The 20,112-nt window shown below is 41.4% G+C and overlaps 1 protein-coding gene across 2 annotated transcripts; it reads right to left on the reverse strand.

Moving 5' to 3' along the window:
- Nucleotides 1-509: 509 nt before the first annotated feature.
- Nucleotides 510-19,595, reverse strand: thg1l (tRNA-histidine guanylyltransferase 1-like). Of its 2 annotated transcripts, none has more exons than XM_043703982.2 (7): nt 19,420-19,595; nt 14,409-14,637; nt 11,370-11,546; nt 9,635-9,804; nt 7,842-7,930; nt 4,880-4,987; nt 510-1,280 (listed from the first exon to the last, which is right to left on the reverse strand). In XM_043703982.2, exons 2-7 carry the CDS (start codon nt 14,627-14,629, stop codon nt 1,119-1,121), a joined length of 927 nt encoding a protein of 308 aa, XP_043559917.1. In that variant the 5' UTR covers nt 14,630-14,637; nt 19,420-19,595; the 3' UTR covers nt 510-1,118. The 2 variants fall into 2 exon arrangements, with proteins under 2 accessions (XP_043559917.1, XP_043559918.1); XM_043703983.2 differs by having other exon boundaries at nt 14,409-14,567; nt 19,420-19,586.
- Nucleotides 19,596-20,112: the final 517 nt, after the last annotated feature.

The following is a 20,112-nucleotide window of genomic DNA, read 5'->3' on the forward strand; positions in this document are numbered from 1 at the left end:
ACAAGCTCTAATGCTTCAGGCCTGTGCATTTACAATTCTCTCTGCATATCTCTGACTTCGGCATCTGTGTCTTGTAGTTCAGGATGATCTTTAAAACCTTCTCTGACCCAGCTTAGATCATATGTCCTACTTAATCTTTTACGGCTTCGTCTCAAGCTATTAGATAAAACCCCAGGAATCTGTTTTATAAAAGGTTCTATATATACTGAGGTTACCGTAAAGGACTCTCCTTCCTCAACCTCTCTCCTCACCAGAGGTGTGGTGACCCTGACATTAAACCATCACCACTTGCCTCCCTCTAATGATCTGGCAGGTGTGTGGCGACTTTATATACACAAAAGCTGGAGCTACTGTTAATCACAAAAGGTTGTCATTTGACTCATTAAATCACTCACCTACAGAAATGTAGGCACCCATCATAGCATATAACTGGCCCACACAGAGGCTTTTTTCCCCATGACATTTACTGTGACATCTCTTATAGCTATCAAGAATAAAGAAAAATATGATTGCTTTAAAAAGCATTGATTAAAAATGCAATGTATTCCACAAATTTGTACAAAAAATGTTTGCAATGCAAGTCAGGTGAGAGTGAAGTGCATAGGTATGAGATTGGTTGGCCATGCACAAGGTCAGACAATTCAAGCAAAATATATTTAAAACATTGTCAAGATTTAATAAAGAGAATTATTAACCTGAACTAGAAATAATATTACATTTCTTCATTCAAAGACATTTGTCAAAAGCACATCTAACATTAAAAATCTGTACATAATTCAACTTTAAATGACATCAGGGCCCCAGCTCAAATTTTATAATCTCAACCATATTAGTTCCGTTCAGCCTGCAGCAGTAAAATGATGCCTGAGTTCAGCACTCTGATCAGGAAGGGAATGAAAGAGAAAACAAAGCATCTGGCTGCCCCTCCTTGCAATCCTGTGATCCCCACTGGGTAACTTGAAGGTGACTCGGGCATAATGCAGCATCCTTCCATTATTCCCTGCAACTCAAAATCCAAATTAACCAGCTGGACAAGGAATCAGGAGAACCGACATTGCTTGTTGATTTGAATTCCCGACGTCAGTATCATCAGGACGGTGTTAAGAAGAAATCTTTGCTTAGCTGTTATCAGCAAGAATCTCTGAGTGCTCCTCCCAGAACTTATCTCCAATGATATCCACATGAAATGGAAGAACTTTCTTGCGAGTCCTTTTAACCACAACATTCTTTCCCTCTGGTGCATCTGGAGTTATAATCTTTTTATCAAGAGACTCGTCAACCTTAACCGGATGAAAATAAAATCAGGAAGGGATGTTAACATCCAGAACACAAATCTCACCCAAATACACATAAAACATTGAAGTACACAGGACAGTCAGACCCAGTAATATTGTCCTATTCAAAGATCAAATTCAATATATCTCCTGGACTCAAATGCTTCCTAAGAAGTATCAAATTGCATTTTGAAGCCATTTAAAACTTGCCACTTCAACAGCTTTCCCCTTTAACCTACGCCACAATTCACTGTAAGCAGGTTAAAACGCTTCTCCTAACCAACCCCATTTTTGCATTTGAACTTAAGGTAGTGAACACTTACATCTGCTAGCTGACCAGTTAATCCTATGTTCTCTGTAACAGTTTACTGCAAGTAGCCTTTTCCAAACATTGACAACTTCCAACAACAGAATTGCATTTCTATTGTGGCCCTCATAATTACACGATGTTCCAAAGCATTTTTGTACAGTCCTCAAGTGTGGTCACTGTAGTAGTGGAGAAAATCTGGCACACAAGCTCCCACAAATAACCAAATTAACATCCTTTTTCAATTAAAATGTGATGTTGATTGAGGGATAAAAATTGGCCAGACATTGGGAACAGCATCTTGCTCTTTGTAATAGTGCCATGGAATCATTCCCATGAGGAGGAAAAATTGAGTTTTGATTTAACTTCTCTTGCCGAAGACTCAAGTGTTTGATGATGTCCTCAGGGTTACAAGGGCAATTCCTTAAAATGCATTATTTTAATGTGCTTTCAAGCTTTTAGACAAACATTGTGGATAATTTGCACAATGCAAGATCCATCACATCAAAACCAGGAACTTTCATTTCTTTATCACAATCAACAGCACTTCTAAACACAGAATTACAGAGCTCCACCCATTTCTTTCTATGCAATCTTTATTCAGGATGGAAAGCTACTAGAAACAGGGCACCTGCTTAACTTATGACTGGATATTAAATCCCGTAACAGTACAATCTAAAAGATTACACACTCCGAACAGACTACCTCAGAGTTAGCTACACCTCTAAAATCGGAAGGAGTCACTGCTGTATCCACCCAGCTTCCTGCAGATTAGAAATATATCAAAGGATTCTTTTTATTACAACACTGCTTGGGAGAGTGGAGGTGGAATCCATAGGGCATTTCAAAAGAGCTGAATATATGTATTGAGCTGGTATAGATACGATGTGTCAAATGGTCTCCTTATGTAAAATTCTATGATTCCATAATATGCCCTTTCTCCATTTGCCAAACAGACTGATATTCGTCTTTGAATTAGACAAAATACTTTCATATATTTACAAGGATTTTATTGTTAATTTGTATTTTAGCAAAGACATCACTTTCCACCTTTCTCCTCTGGATCCTTTCCTTGTCTGGAATACCCAAGTTGGGAAGAAGTCAGTGATTTTTTAAAAAAATAAACCAAATTGAGAAGAGCAAAAATTGCTTGGGGGGGGCACTGTAACAAAAATAGAGGAAATTTCCATGAAGCAGCTCAGGTTCTGGGGCACAGGATCCTGACAGGGCCTTTACCTGTCCAAGCGGGGATATGTTCAGATGGAATCCATTGCACACCTGAACCTCCATCAACCCACGAATGACATAGGAGCTGAGCACCACCATATTCAAGCTGTTGCCACAGAACACTCTTGTTCTTGTAGTAGCATTCCTTCACCACAGAGTGCAGCTGTGACTCTGGTCACCCTCTCCCTTCCACCAGCCACTCAAACTAGTGATAACCAAGACACAGGTTCCTGAACAATAGCTCACAGATGATAGCTACTATTCCTGACAACGGAGAGCTATGATTTGAGTCGACCACGTTCCAGACATTGGTTAGGACAAGAACCCAGGTTTTTTTGTCATACCAATAAACGCACCACCAAATTAACAAGTTACAAATGCCGCCCACCAGAACAGAGCAAGAATAACAAATAAAATCAAAAAGAGGAAGACAAAGGATAGGGAATCTAAACTAATTTAGTGTTGAAGGGGAGATGATGCCCTTGTGGTGCCAATCTGTAAAATCTTTCAAAGGTTCACATGGACACCATTTGCTCCCTCTCCAAGGGCACCCAGACACAAACATAGCTATGTTAGAGGGACAGGCATTCAGATACTACACCTGCTACCTGGATCCACTGATGACCACCTTAGCCAGGCCCATGAGGTGGTCCTCCTAACTGCCCACCCCTTATGCACAAAGGAGGAGAATGACAAAAAAATGCAACAAAAACAAAAGAGGTTTTCCAAATAACTAAACAGTGCAACTAACACTTTCCACAGCACCACAAAGAAGCAGTTGGACTCAGAGTCTGAGAGTTGCATGGGACTGCTACATGTAACACCCTCCACCTCAGGTCCCAATGGAAAGCCAACTCCACCACAGAGAGCCTTCTACTGGAGACCTTGCCGCTTGGCTGTGGAACAGAATGCCAAAGCACGCCCAGGCAGCAGATGGCATGGATGACACCCAGCAGTAGTCCGTATAGGAAGCATCCTCACGCTATGTAGATAATGATGGATCAAGTTTCCACATCAGGTTGTGGGACAGGGGCTTCTGAGGAAAGTCCACTGATGTGGAATTTTGTCCAAGCCTGAGTATGCTCAGATGGAAGACCACCACATACCTGAGCACCCTCCAACCTGGGAATGATATCAGAGGCGAGCACTGCTGTTTTCAGGTAATGAGACAACCATTACTGCTCAATTTGCCAGGCCACTCCTCCCCACCCAACATCCCTCTAACACAAGTCAGTACGGCAGCAATAGCCCTTTCTTTTTTCCAGCCACCAGAACCCTTGATGAATGAGACACAGATTCCTACTCTCTGATAATAGCTGGTTATTCTGACAGGGGGACAGTGTGATGCGAGTGATTTTGATCAGGGCCAGAAGCTATCAAGAAAATTTCTCAACTTGTTCAAGAGATCTTATGTCATGCCTGTGGAGCAGGTGGTACTTGAACTCAGGTCTCCTGGCCTCAAGACGGGGGCACCACCACTGCACCACAACAGCCCCAAGAACCCAGCTCTTGATATTTTTAATCAACCTGTTCAGAGATGTTATGTCACATATATGGAGCAGGTGGGACATGATACATAATATCTGGCCCAGAGATAGGGACACTACCACTGCACCACAATTCTCCACTGGTGGTGGTTTAACATGAGGGTCATCATGACTGACAAGGGGACAGGTTGAAAAAAAAAGCCCTTCACGGTAACCTCAGCCAGTGCAGGAACTGAACCCATGTTGTAAATATTACAAATCAGCCATCCAGCCAACTGAGCTAATCAACCCACATCAGAACCTAGCTTTTTTTTGCCTATTTTCTAAGGACTACATAGCTGTCAACATGCAATTGGCTTAATTCATTCTCAATCAGTTCTGAAAATGTCCCGGTTTGGCCTTTTAAAGGCCTGTATTTCAAGCAATGACGCCATTTACTTTCATCTTGGTTCCTAGTGAGGGGAAGCACAAGGAGCAATTTTCAAAAGCAGTTGAGTAGATAGGCTCAAACTGACAATGAAATATCAAGTGTAAATGTCATACATCCTGTGGTTGCCATTCATGTTTTATAGAATTCTGCTCACCTTATGCCATATCAACACTGTTCCTTTTCTATACATTTCTGGTTCGTTATTGTAGTTTACATTAAACTCCAAAAATAAAATGTCGTTTTTTTCTCCAGCAAGACTACCCTGTGACCAAAAGAGAATAAAAACAATGCACCATAAGGCAAATTCAAAACCATATCCTTTCAAGCTGCAATTTAAAAACAAGCAATTGTTAAAGTGACTAATACAGCACAAAGACCTACAGACATTGATAGATAGGAAGTAGCAGTGAAAGCTTATGGACTGAGAAATATTCTAAAAAAGCCCAAGTTATGAAGATTGGAAGAAATAATATTGGGAAGGTCAATGTTAACAGCTGGAACAGATATTGCAATTTAATTAGCATCTTGTCTGAAGATGATTTACCACCACAAGGAATGAGAGCCAGACCAGCAATAGCATATAGTGCATATACTAAAAAAAAAAATTGCTTAAATGAATGAGCAAGGATCTAAGGATTCTGAAGACTGCGGTTTGGTGTGTCTTGTTCCGTAAGGTTGTTAATGCAGACCGAGAAAGATCAACACCCAGAGACTGGAAATTGGGGAAATGTAATTCTGGAGGAGGAAAGAGTAGGTCAGTTGGAAAGAATGAAAAGCAAAGACAACATATAGGATGATGGAGAAAAAGGGAGCTTGATAGTGATTATCAAGAGAAGGCAACAGGTTTAGATCAACCATATTGTAAGACACGTGATCTTACTGAACAAAGTAACTGTAGAAACTTTAAAAGTGTTGGAGACCAAGGAAGGGGGAAAAAAAATCACCTTATATCATTTAAAATTGAAAATGCAAAGGCATTTTTAACTAAATGAAGAGGAAAGTATTAGACAACAAGGAATAAGCAAAGGAGCTGCCTTTGGGTTGGTCACTACTAATCATTCTTAAAGTATTTTTAAAAACTTGAATTTATGGGATTACATCTCTCCAATAACTAAAGTTATTTTGAGTTACAATAACACATATTAGGCAAACCGGCAGCCATTTTGCACAACAGGATCCCACAAACAACAAATCAAAATAATGACAACCTGGTGGTACAGCTTAGAGGCAGAGTGATGGCTAGGACACCAGAATAGCATTCTGCTTTAAATGACAGCATGGGATCTTCATTGACAATTTAAAGTAATTGAGACATTAGTTAAATAACTCAGCTGAAGGAACATACTTTCAGTAATGCAGTCCTCCCCATCAAGCACTGCAATGAAGTGTCAACCTAGATTGTGTTCCAATATAGAGCTTGAATCCATAACTTGCCACTAAGGTGATGGTCCATCAAATGAGTCAAAACAACAAAGTTCAGCCCCGAAAATACCAGATATGAATTCAGCAGAGGTATTGGGCTGCATGCGCAGTGCCAACCATTTTACTCCAAAAACCTCTTATTAAAAGAAATTAGACAAATGGAAACCAGAAAACAATTGACCATTGTCATTGTCATCAAAAATCTGTCTGGTTCACTGAAGTCCTTCAGGGAAGAAAACCTGCTGTCCTTACCTGGTCAGACCTTCATGTGTCTCCAGACCCACAGCAAGGTGGTTGACTCTTAGCTGCCTTCTGAAATAGCCTAGTAAGCCATTCAGTTCAAAGCAATTGGGACTGGGCAACAAGTACTGACCTTCACAACAACACCCACATGCCATGAGAAAGCTAAAAAGTTACCTCTTTCCTATAGAGTTACTAGTTACCAGCAACAATCCTCAGCCATGGAAGTGAAAAGAATAAAAGTAATGTTTCGGAATTATGGTCAACAGGTACTAAATGCTGCTGCAAGTGATCTTCGATGGTCACCAGTTGACAATAGATTGCACTTCACCGCGAGATTCTCCATAATCAGTTGGTTTGTGGTTCTCAAGACACATACTAGAGTCACCGATAGGACAATCCTAATTCTTTTCCTTCAATATAGCCCTTAGAAATTTAAGTGAATTGAATGATCAATAATCCATATTTATCAAATGAGCTGTTTATGTCAGGTTTAGCAGTTAGGCGTATTTAATATCTGTTGTCAGGAGCCATCGTACATTAAGCTTTCTGACCACTCAACAGATCCCCATCAAGGTGGTTCAGAACCCCAATAGCTTCGGTTGGTGCATCTATTGTTACAGAGTTTGATACAGAAGGTAGGTTTGACAGCATTCAAGTAGCCAACTTTCTCTGCTCATGCAATTCAATCTGTAGCATTTCAGCCTTGACCAGTTAGGCAGACTTTTAAGTTTAGTACTTCCCATCATCCCTGACATTTTTTTTTCAAATACATAGCTGAGGATGTGCTCATCTTTGAATTATCATCACCTTAGCAGAGATGTTAATGCCTAGCATCTCCCCACTTTGCGACCATTATACTTCAAGCTTCTGTCTTAGAACTTTTTTTTATAGAATCCCTACAGTGCAGAAACAAGCCCTTTGGCCCAACAAGTCCATACCAACCCTCTGATGTGCATCCCAACCAAACCCATTCCTTTACCCCATTATTCTACATTTACCCCTAATTAACACATTCCTTATACTATGCACAATTTAGCATGGCCAATTCACCTAACTGGCACATCTTTGGATTGTGGGAGGAAACCGGAGCACCCAGAGGAAACCCACGCAAACACGGGGAGAATGTGCAAACTCCACACAGACAGTTGCCAGAGGCAGGAGTCGAACCCAGGTCCCTGGCACTGAGAGGCAGCAGTGCTGACACTGAGCCACCGTGCTGCCCTGCATGCTTCAATCTATCAATTCTCTAATCACCACTATTACCATTAGTCTACTCTGTTTACTATTCCAAGCATTGCCAAATGAGAAACTGCTGAGAGGGTATATTCACAGCAATTTAATATCCCACGATGAGATGGAAGGAGAAACGCTTGAGATAAGACGATCAGTTAAAACAAAATTTCAAGCAGTTACCAGGCTTAACCATAGATGAATAGTGTCAAGATTATTACCTTTAGTTTTTCTTCAGCTTCACTGTTAGACAAACCACCTTGCTGCACTAATGCCCAAAAGGTTGTATTGTAAAGGTTATTAATATGACCTATTGATAGAAAAAAAATTACTGTTTAGAGCATTCCAACTTGAATATTCTTCATCTCAAATTTCAATACATTGCACAGTAGAGGTATGCATGGGCATTGCAAGTGACAGAATTCAATCACTTGAATAATTAAATTACACCCTATCTTACAGCACAAAAGAGGTATTAATCTTTCATCAGAAAAATTTGGAACAGTTTTGGAATTTTTGTATTATAATCATTTGAACCATGAAAACCAAAATTATCCATAAAGTCATACAACACGGAAACAGACCTGTTGGTCCAACTTGCCCATGCTCACCAAGTGTCTCAAACTACACTCGTCCCATTTGACCCACATCCCTCTAAACCTTTCCTATTCATGTACCTAACCAAATACATTTTAAATGTTGTAACTGTACCTGCATCTACCACTTCCTCTTGTAGTTAATTCCACACAAGAACCACCCTCTTTGTGAACACGTTGTTCCTCAGGTCTCCTTTAATCTTTCTCCATCTCATCTTAAAAATATGCCCTCTAGTTTTGAACTCCCTACCCTAGGGAAAAGACCTTTGCTATTCATCTTATCTATGCGCCTCAATTTTATAAACCTCTATAAAAGTCACCTTTCAACCTCCTACATTCCAGTGTAAAAAGTCCCAACATATCCAGCATCTCCTTATAACTCAAAACCTCCAGTCCCAGTAACATCCTTGCAGTATTTTCTGTGACCTCTCCAACTTAATAGTATCCTTCCTATTTTAGAGTGACCAGAATTATACTCAGTACTCAAAGAGTACTCACCAATGCCCTGTACAACTGCAACATGACATCCCAATTCCTATACTCAATGATCTAAGCAATGAATGCAAGTGTGCCAAACACCACCTTTACCACCCTGTCTACCTGTGAAACAACTTTCAAAGGATAATGTACTTGAACACCTAGGTCTTTGTTCAACACTACTCCCTTGGGCCCTATCATTAACTATATAAGTCCTCCACTTGCTCGCCTTACCAAAACGCAACACGTCACATTTATCCGAATTACACTCCATCTGCCACTCCTCTGTCCATTGGCTTAATTGATCAAGTTCTCTCGTAATCTTAACCTTCTGCACGGTCCACTCTACTACCAACTTTGGTGTCATCCACAAACTAACTAATCATGCTTCTTAAATTCTCAACCAATTTTTAAAAAATCAATAAATGACATATAGCAGTAGACCGGTACTGATCCCTGCAGAACACTGCTAGTCACAGACCTCATGTCCAAAAAACAACCCTCCACGAACACCCTCTGTCTCCTAACATCTCTCAGACTACGCTGAGATACGATGCATCTACCTGGATAACAATTACAAGTCACTTTACTAACTTTGGGCAAGTCTAGAATGGAATCCAAATACTACAGCTGAAGCAGTCAAAAATTAATTCAAATCATCTCATGTAGATGGTATCCGACCTTGGGAAATAGATGTATGCATACTCGCTGAAAAGTTTCCATCCTGTTCAAAGATAAGCAAACACTCCCCAAGGCTAATTTGAGAAATGGGCACGAGGTAGGGGTTTGAGAGGGCCATGATAACCTGTATCTCAGCAAAGAGGCAAAGCCTTTGGTAGGAGATCAAATAATCATATAAACCTTTAATACATCATTGAGTGAAAGCTTGAGAAAAATGAATATAATCGCAATTAAATTATAAGTTTAAAAAAAAAACTCACAATCTGCCTGCCTCCAACTTAGGTAGTCGCGCAGGTTCTGGTTGCTTGGATAAAGAATGACTCTTCCATCAAATCCAGGTGGAAATAAGAGAGCTTGATCTTTAAAATAATCCTTCCAGTAGAAAACAAAGCTGGAAGAAAACTGAGACACCACGTGGCTCATGAATTTGCTGTTGGAAGAGGAAGGAAACAAAGTGAACTGTTAATCACAGTAAATCATGTTACATTTATCAAACTAAGTATGTAAGTTAGTTTGCTGAGCTTGAAGGTTTGTTTTCAGACGTTTCGTCACCGTACTAGGTAACACAATCAGAGTGTCTCCGGTGAAGCACTGGTGATATATCCCATCTCTCTATGTATGGGTCTTGGTTTCTTAAGATGGGTAACATAATTTCCAGTTCTGGCCACCAAAAGACACGATCCACTATCACTAGTTTCTATACACAAAGGAGGACATCACTTTAACTGGGACAACACACACATCTTAGGACAGGTGAAACAAAGACATGCACGAGAATTCTTAGAGGCATGGCATTCTAACCAGAACTCCATCAATAAACACATCAAGTTAGATCCTACCTTCCCTTGAAAAAGAACCTGAAATGACATCACCCACCTTAAGAAACCAAGACCTATAAATAAAGAGGTGGGACATACCACCAGCTCTTCACTGGAGACTCTCAGTGATGATGTTACCTAGTCATGATGATGAAACATCTGAAAACAAACCATCAAGCTCAGCGAGCTAACTTACATAGTCGGGGTTGGTGACAGGCCATGGGGGCGGGGTCTTGCGCACAACGTGCTTTTGCCTCGTCTCCTGAACGGGGAGCAGACTTCACATAAAATTCCGAGCCCCAGGGGAAACCAATTTACCGAATAATCAATTATCTGAACGAAATAGTGCTTGCCATCTTGTTCAGATAATTGAGGTTCCTCTGTATTACAATGGTTCTGAAAGAATAAAAACAGATTTATCCTTTGGTTCAGTAAGGAAATATGCGATCCTAAAAGATACTGTGTGGTCACAAAGTGGGACTTAGTACAAGATGGACTAATGGTTGAATGGCGTGGGTGAGCACACATGGGAGAAAGAGGACTTCAGGAAACAGATAACAATAATTATTTCATGCAAACTCAAGAAATCCAGTCTTATCACCGTAAACTGTAAATTCACACTAGTGAGTTACAAATACCAAGATATTAAACCATGGAATCAAGGCAAGTTGATGGAATTAAAGTACAAAGTAATAATCTAATTGAATGTAGGGATAGACTCAACATGTCGTCCTCTTTCCTATGCTTGATACAGGCCAAGCTTTGAAATTAATTTTCAATACTTGCTCATTTACCTCCTTAAAATCATATGGAATCTATTTGTTTGTTTCATCTCAACCATCCTTAGTCTTAAAATAAATGAATGTATTCATCTTTTAAACTTTTACATTCTTCCTTGAATTATACTAAATTTATGCTTTCTAGTTACTAACTTAGCAACTAGTAGAAAGAATTTTCCTATTTATGTTAAAGCTTTAATAACTTATTTCAGATCTTATCCTTTCTTGCTAGAATTTAAAGAGTCTTCATTCCTCCAGTCTTTCCTGGTAACAATGTATGTAAACCATAAACTAATAAATACATCTCTGCTTTCCCTGACTCTTGGCTCACAATACATCCAAACTAAATAAAACCAGAAAACTAATCCAGAGTGAAAGCTTCTATTTGTACACCACACCTTGCTCTCCTTTTGAACCAGTTACTTGTCTTTTTAAAGACAAAGCTGTATTCATCACTTTGGCCATAGGCGATTACAATGTCATTCAGTTCTTCCATGACAGTTAAAGCACATCGTGTCATCAGGCGGAGGGCCCGCTCATCATTGGGCTTTCTGAAATCATGCAGATTTGCAAACCTGAAGTGAAGAAATAAATTTAAATAAGTGCAAGAGTTACAAACAGTAGCACTTTCATCACATTGAACTTAGAAACCAAACACATTCAGCCAGGATACAAAGCTTCGACCTGACCCTACCTGACAAAAGGAGGAGTAATTTCCTCAAATTCAGCAACAAAAGAACATAAGTACTGGAATTTTGACAAACATACCTGGGATATGATTGCCATGACAAAGGTTAGATTAGACTAGATTCCGTACAGTGTGGAAACAGGCCCTTCGGCCCAACAAGTCCACACCGACCCTCTGAAGAGCAACCCACCCAGACCCATTCCCCTACATTCACCCCTGACTAATGCACCTAACACTACGGGCAATTTAGCATGGCCAATTCACCTAACCTGCACATCTTTGGACTGTGGGAGGAAACCGGAGCACCCGGAGAAACCCACGCAGACACAGGGAGAAATGTGCAAACTCCACACAGGCAGTTGCCCAAGGCGGGAATTGAACCCGGGTCCCTGGCGCTGTGAGGCAGCAGTGCTAACCACTGAGCCACTGTGCCACCCGTTGTCAAGGCAACAGACTACCATATATTGATGCAACTGAATGGATAATTTAAGCTGAGTACAGAAAGCCAATATTGATATGTAATAGCTACTGCATGTCTACCAAATGTAACTGAATTGTTGCAGGAACTAACTAAAGTAGTTAAAGGAATGTCTATGGAAGGAATTCATATGGAGCTCCACGTAAGAAACAGTTAACTAAAATTAACTCTTAATGACTCAGTTATTCGCAACATTTATTAATGACTTTGATAATATGTTAGAGAGTCATATATCCAAGTTTTGAGATGACACAAAGATTGACAATATAGTAAATCAGTGTATAAATGTGACTAGAAGAACCTGTAACAGATGGATTTAAATTCAGTTAAATGGGAGGTCACTGATTTCGGATCAAAAAAGGAAAAGATGTGACCATGTCAATTCAAAGAGCTTTAGAGGTCATGAACACAGATCAGGTACAAAACATAATTTTAGAAAACTTAAGGAATGATAGCCTTTATAACGTCTGGCACAATAAAGAGTTTTGCTACAGTTATACAAAACTTACGTTAGACCATATCTGACTATTTGGCTACAGAACTGGTAGTAACAATCTTTGTGACATTGGTCCAGTGGAGGATTGCTTATCAGAATGGAGGCCCCTGACCAGAGATGAACCACAAAGATCAGTGCTGGGTCCATTGCTTTTCATCATTTATATAATTGGTTTGGATGCAAATAGGAGATATGGTAAGTTTGCAAATGACACCAAAAATGGAGGTGTAGTGGACAATGAAGAAGGTTACCTCAGAGTACAATGGGACCTCGATCAGATGGGCCAATGGGCTAAGTGGTGGCAGATGGAGTTTAATTTAGATAAATGAGAGATGCTGCATTTTGGAAAGACAAATCAGGCAGGACTTATACACTTAATGGTAAAGTCCAGAGGAAGAAGTGTTGCTGAACAAAGACGCCTGGGGGATGCAGGTTCATAGTTCCTTGAAAGTAGAGTCACTGGTAGATCGGATGGCGAAGGTTTGGTCAGTGCATTGAGTACAGGAATTAGGAGATCATGCTGCAGCTGTACAGGACATTGGTTAGGCCACATATGGCGTACTGTGTGCAATTCTGGTCTCCCTCCTATAGGAAGAATGTTGTGAAACTTGAAAGGGTTCAGAAAAGATCTGCAAGGATGTTGCCAGGGTTGTAGGACTTGGGCTTTAGGGAGAGGCTGAATAGGCTGCGGCTATTTTCCCTGGAGCATCAGACGCTGAGGTGACTTTATAGAGGTTTATAAAATCACGAGGGGCATGGAGAGGGTAAATAGACAAGGTCTTTTCCCCAGGGTGGAGGAGTCTAAAACTAGAGGCCATAGGTTTAAGTTAAGAGGGGAAAGATTTAAAAGGGTCCCAAGGGGCAACATTTTCACGCAGAGGGTAGTTTATGTATGGAATAGTCTGCCAGAGGAAGTGGTGGAGGCTAATATAATTACAACATTTAAAAGGCATGTAGATGGGTATATGAATAGGAAGGTTTGAGAGGGATATGGGCCAAATGCTGGCAAATGGGACTAGATTTATTTATGGTCAACATGGACGAGTTAGACCAAAGAGTTTGTTTCTGTGCTGTATAACTCTGCGGCTCTGAAATAATGTGCTCTGCTCTCTTCAGGCCAAATAATTGATTAGCCTGGGAAGGAAAATAGCAAATTCAGAAGAATACTATCAGGATTCCACTGGTGATATTAGGAATAGAGATGAACATAGATGATTAAGAAATTAGTTCATTTCAGGCAGACAATAATTTAGAAGAAAATCATTCCACTAATGGGAGTCTAAGACAAGGATGAATTTAAAGAACCCATTTAGGAGAAAAATTAGGAAACACTGGAAAAATAGTGGTAGAAAGGAGAGGAGGATTGACTGGACTGATTTTTGAAAGAGTTGGCACAATCTTTATTTGCTGAAAGGCTTCCTTCCATGATGCAATATTCTATATGCTGTAAGATTGAATGTGCCAGCTCAATTAGTAATTTTAAAATAAGGTTTTTGGTAGACAAGGGCATTAAAGAACTTAACGTGACAGCCGGTGAAATAATTTAAGACCATTTATTACTTTATTATGTAATGGACAGGCTCAAGGGCTAAATGGTCTATTCTCTCTCTTATGTCCATGAACCAGGATCCAAACAGATCTGCAGACGTGAGTGATGGATTACCGATACTTGGTAAGATGTAAGATACAGACAGCAGAGATTTTAGATAAATGTTAATGTTAGGGGCTTAATAAAAAGCAGCAAAATGTAGTATGCATCCCTGCTTTCCACTCACTTGTGGAAATTTCGACCATCCAGTCGAACCACAACCCAGCAATTTTGTAGACAGGTATCATCAGCTTCAAACTGGCGAACGTATTCAAATTTAGTTTTAGCCATGGTTTTGTGTCTTTGAGCTTGCACATGGAATCCTCCATTCGTTTCCCTACCGCATCTAGAAAAACCAACCGTAAGAGCAGCTTTTGAAAGTCGATTCAAATATGTCCTATATAGCATTGGGTAGCCTGCAAAAGTACAAGAGGTTAACAATTATTATTGATTCACTCCAGGCAGCACAAAGTTTCATGGTACTATCATTTTAACATCAACTGTTTTTCAGAGTCTCAGTCTCAAACAACCCACATTTATAAAATGCTATAAAAGTAGGTGTCTAGACTAACATCCCCATTAAGCTGCATGACCACTCACTGTAACCCAGAAGTTCTGATGAAGAATACTCATAAATCAGCCTCAAAGTTGCTGCACAAAACACAATTCGAGTCAGGACACAAATTGAAGGCCTTTCGCACAAAGAAGTTGAAGGAAATATTGCTCTAGATTGATAACAAAATAAAGATGCGGATGCTGGAGGCCTGAAATGAAAACAGAAATTACTGGTGAAACTCAGCAGATCTGGCAGCACCTCCAGGTAAAATGCAGTGTTAATGTTTCAAGTTCAGTGATTCATCATCAGAACTGATAGCAGCTGGAAAAAGTGATATTTGGACCTGAAATGTTAACTCTACTTTCATTCCAGAGCTGCATAGTTTCACCAGCAAATTCTGTTTTTGCTCCAGATCTATAATGCTGTGCCTTATATCCGATCACTATGCACAAGTTTCCTTTATTTTCTTCTGCTTTTCTCACCCAACCCTGTACTCTTTATGCAGTAGTTTCTCATGCAAGAAACAGGCAAAAGCAAGCAGAGAGCAGCAGCCAGTAGCAGCTGATGATGGACTGACATCAAAGTTTACATGCAGTGATGTGAGCAGCCTCTGCTGGCAGCAAAACATACTGTACCTGGTATTCCCGGGCAGTCTCCCAACCAAGCGCTAACCAAACCAGAGTCTGCTCAGCTTCTGAGATCAGATGATATCTAGGGCTTTCAGACCAGTATGGCCATTGGCATTTACTAGTTAGCTGTTACTTTAGTTAAAGAAACATCACACTGTTTCCTTTGTAGTTACTGTTTCATAAATGACAGTAGTTTATATTTTTATTTAATTACTTTATTCTCTTCCAGTATTCTGCCTCCCACTTAAGCGAACAACAAGCGCTAATCTTCCAAAAGTAGTCAGACTTGTACAAAAACATTTCCCCCCCCAATCCCTTAAAAAAAGGTAATTACAAAAATTACACTTGCCGACAGGATAGCAACCTTCACATTATAACAGGTACAAAATTCCTTTTGAAATTGCGCCAATTCCAAACAGAAGCCAGCCTTCAAATTAACAAGATAGTTTGGAAGCAACAAGACAAGAACCACAGATACATGAGGTACCAGGGCAAAAACCACACAGTGTCTAATTAGATCTCTCCATTCAATATTCTTGCAAAATAGAGAACATCAAACCCTCCACCTATCGAGGACTGGATGCTTGCTTAGCTTTGTCCCAGGCAAATCAGGGCAGGTCTTATACACATAAGATCCGGATGAGTGTTGCTGAACAAAGAGACCTTGGAATGCAGGTTCATAGTTCCTCGAAAGTATATTCGCAACTAGATAGGGTAGTGGAGGCGGCATTCGATATGCTTGCTTTATTGATCGGTGCATTGAGTATAGGAGTTGAGAGGTCATGTTGTGGCTGTACAGGACATTGGTTTGGCCACTTTTGGAATACTGCATTCAATTCTGGTCTCCCTGCTGTAGGACGGAGATTGCTAAACTTAAAAGGGTGCAGAAAGATTTACAAGAATGCTGCTGGGACTGGAGGGTTTGAACTATAGGGAAAGGCTGAATAGGAAAATAGAATAATTTCCCTCCAGTGTTGAAGGCTGAGGGGTGACCTTATACAGGTTTATAAAAACCATGAGAGGTCAGGAGAGGGTGAAGAGCCAGGGTCTTTTACCCAAGATAGGAGAGTCCAAACCTAGAGGGCATAGGTGTAAGATGACAGGGGAAAAAGATATAAGGAGCCTATGGTGTACCTTCTTCACACAGTGTGGCATGTGTGTATAGAACAAGTTGCCAGACTAAGTAGTGGAGGGGGTTGTGTACATGAACAGGAAAGGTTTGAGAGAGATATGCGCAAAATGCTGACAAATGGGATTAGATTTATTTAGAATATCTGGTCAGCATGGACGAGTTGGACCGAAGGCAAGTGTGTGATGCTGGAAAAGCACAGATGATCAGGCAGCATCCGAGCAGGAGAATCGACATTTCGGGCATATGGCCTTCATCAGGAATCAAAACACTCATGCCTAAAAAGGTCAATTCTCTGCCGCGCTTTTCCAGCACCACACACTCAACTCTGATCTCCAGCATCAGTAGTCCTCATTTTCTCCTAGTTGGACTGAAGGGTCTGTTTCCCTGCTGTGTATCTCTATGACTGACTAACAGGTTCGAAGGGTTGAACGGCCAATTCAGTTCTATTAATTTTTGCCTTTATTGATAGGAGATTGGGAGTTTAAAAGTAGGAAAGTCTTGTTCCAACTGTGCAGGGCGTTGTTGAAGTCAAACCTAGAGCAGTATAAAGTTTTGATGCCCTTAAGAAAGGATATACTAGAAGTGGAGGCAGTTCAAAAGAAATTTGCTGGGTTGATTCCTGGGATGAAGTAGTTGACTTATCAGGAATCACTAGATAAAGCCTTTATTTGTTACAGTTGAGAAGAATGAGGAGTGATCGTATTGAAAACATACAAGATTCTGAGGGGGCTTGCAGGGTGAATGTTGAGAAGGTGCTTCCATTTGTGGGGAATCTTGAACTAGGAGGCACAGTTACAAAATAAGGGGACACATTTAAACAGAGATGCGAAGGAATTTTGTATCCTGGACAGTGGTGAATATTTGGAATTCTCTTCTCCAGAGATGTGTGAAGGCTCAATCATGGACGTGGAAACATTTTAGAAATAGAGGAGTCGAGCACAATACTCCCTCTCATATTTGCAGAGATGCAGCCATTCCAACAGTCCACAGGCAGCAATCGACATGCCAATGCTATTCACAGCATTAGCTTCCAGTTCCAGAAGTTGCTGTCTGCACAGACCAAATCCAAAATGAGCAGGAATGCTGGTTGAGAACTATGAGGATTGCGGCAGATCAGCAATGACTTTGTTGAACGGCAAGACCAGCTTGAGGGACTAATGGTCCATTTCTGCTGTTATTTCCATTCTTAATATCATCATTGCCACCCACCTAAGCATATCTTCTTGAGCAAAGGATATTGTGAAACTTGAAAGCGTTCAGAAAATATTTACAAGGATGTTGCCAGGGTTGGAGGATTTGAACTATGGGGAGAGGTTGAATAGGCTGGGGCTGTTTTTCCTGCAGCATAGGAGGGTGAGGGGTGGCCTTATCGACATTTATAAAATCATGAGGGGCATGAATAAGTCAAATATAGTCTTTTCCCTGGGGTGCTGGAGTCAAGAACTAGAGAACATAGGTTTAGGATGAGGGGGGAATGATTTAAAATGGACCTAAGGGCAACTTTTTCACCCAGAGCGTGGTGTGTATGGCATGAGCTGCCAGACGAAATGGTGGAGGCGGGTACAATCACAACATTTAAAAGGCATCTGGATGGGTGTATGAATAGGAAGGATTTAGAGGGATGTGGGCCAAGTGCTGGCAAACAGGACTAGATTAGGATATCTGGTTGGTGTAGACAAGTTGGACCAAAGGGTCTGTTTCTGTTCTGTACTTCTCTATGACTCTATAAATGTAAATGCTGATTCAGTACCTAAGCAATGACTAACGACCACTTTTTTTACTCTCTACTCATCCCCACTTCTCCTTCAACAACCTTAGCATTGCGTATGTATTGAAATAAAATGTCTTAAATTCCTCTTTAAATCTGGCGCTAAAGTATTTTCTCATTAAATGGAAGTGCCTTCTCCTGATGAAGGAGCAATGCTCCAAAAGTTTATGATTTCAAATAAACCTGTTCGACTATAACCTAGTGTCATGTGACTTCTGACTATTTTCTCATCACCTTTCTTAAATTATTCATGTTCTTTGTATACTCAGTTTGGCTGTATACACTCCACTCCCCATAGTAGCATCTCCAACCCAAAGGAATGGGATGCAGAACAGTGCAGAAGGCAATGCAGATGCCATTTGGCTCAATGAGTCTGCATCGACCCAAGAAACAGCATTCCACCCCATCCTTGTAACCATACAGGGGATTTTAATGATGGCTATCCCATGTAACCTGCATCTCACTGAACACTAAGGGGCAATTTAGCAATGACAAATCCACCTTACCTGCACATGTTTGAACTATGGGAGGAAACCCACACAGACACAAGAACACGCAAATTCCACAGTTAGTCACCCAAGGCTGGAATCGATACCAGGTTCCTGTTATGACTTAGCAATGCTAACCACTATTCCACCACACTGAGCCACCTCCCATGACAGCACCTTGCATTCTTCCCACCACTCCACTCTGCATCCACATCGACCCCACATCTATACCCCAGGCCGGCTTTTCCAGCACCACACTCTCCTCTACATCAGGAGACAGGACACCTACTTGCAGATCATTTCAGAGATCATCTCTGGTACACCTACTACACCATTGGTGCGGGGAAGTGAAGGGGGGCGGGGGAGTGCACAGCAGGGAAGAGGGGGCACAGGGGAACAGAATAGGTCACAGCAGGGAAGGGGGCAGAATGGGAAAGGGGTAGCACAGAGCAGGGAAGGGGGGTAGAGGGGAAGGGGGTTGTGGAGGTAGAGGAAGGGGATGGGTGTGTGGAGGAGGAAGTGGGGTGGAGGGGTATATGATCTGTACACTGTCCCATCGCACTCCCGACTCCTGTGCAAGGGCTCAACAAACTCCTCCCCTCCTCTGAAGAAGCGGCCCTCATACCTGACTCGCTAGCCGCCCGCCCGTTTTCACCGGAGACCAAAATCAACCGCCTCCCCCGCTTCAGTCCAACGCCGACCCAGGCCCGCGGCCACTCCGAGGCTGCGCAGTGCTCCCGGCCTGGAGCCCAACCAACAGTGAGAAAGAGGGAGGGTAGACCCTTCTATTGGTTTAAAAAAAACAAAACAAAACCAGACGGACAGTTGAGAGGGGATTAAATCTTAGAAACAAGTGGTAACAATAGTCACGAGTCCTCTCACTGTCCTTATCCGGGAGAGGTTTGCACGCAAGTAGGTCGGCAGATGAAAGTCACCCCCTCTCCGTCCCTTGTGGTATATCCGGGGATGATGGACAGATGGGTCCCCGCCCCCTTAGGGCAGGTCCCGCCCACTGGTCCCGCCCAGCGGTGACGTTACTCTCCCTCCCGTTTGTGACGCGCACGGGGCCACGTGCCGGGCCAATGATTTTCAAAAAGGTTCGATCCGTTTGTTACCAACGATACCAACCTAACAAAAGGGGTGAGGGAGTGAGTGTTGGGTGAAGAAGGATCCCATTGACTGAGATCACAATAAAATAATGATCACAATGGAGGCATCTCCGAATAAAGCAATCCAGGTAAACAGGGAGGCAGAAGAGGAGACATTGCAGGTGAAAAACGGCACTGAGAAACACTTTTCTGATAACTTTTGAGACTCA

This window comes from Chiloscyllium plagiosum, unplaced genomic scaffold (genome assembly GCF_037043375.1).
Source record: "Chiloscyllium plagiosum isolate Xiang-an unplaced genomic scaffold, Cpla_swu_hap1 HiC_scaffold_16, whole genome shotgun sequence".
Taxonomy (NCBI): domain Eukaryota; kingdom Metazoa; phylum Chordata; class Chondrichthyes; order Orectolobiformes; family Hemiscylliidae; genus Chiloscyllium; species Chiloscyllium plagiosum.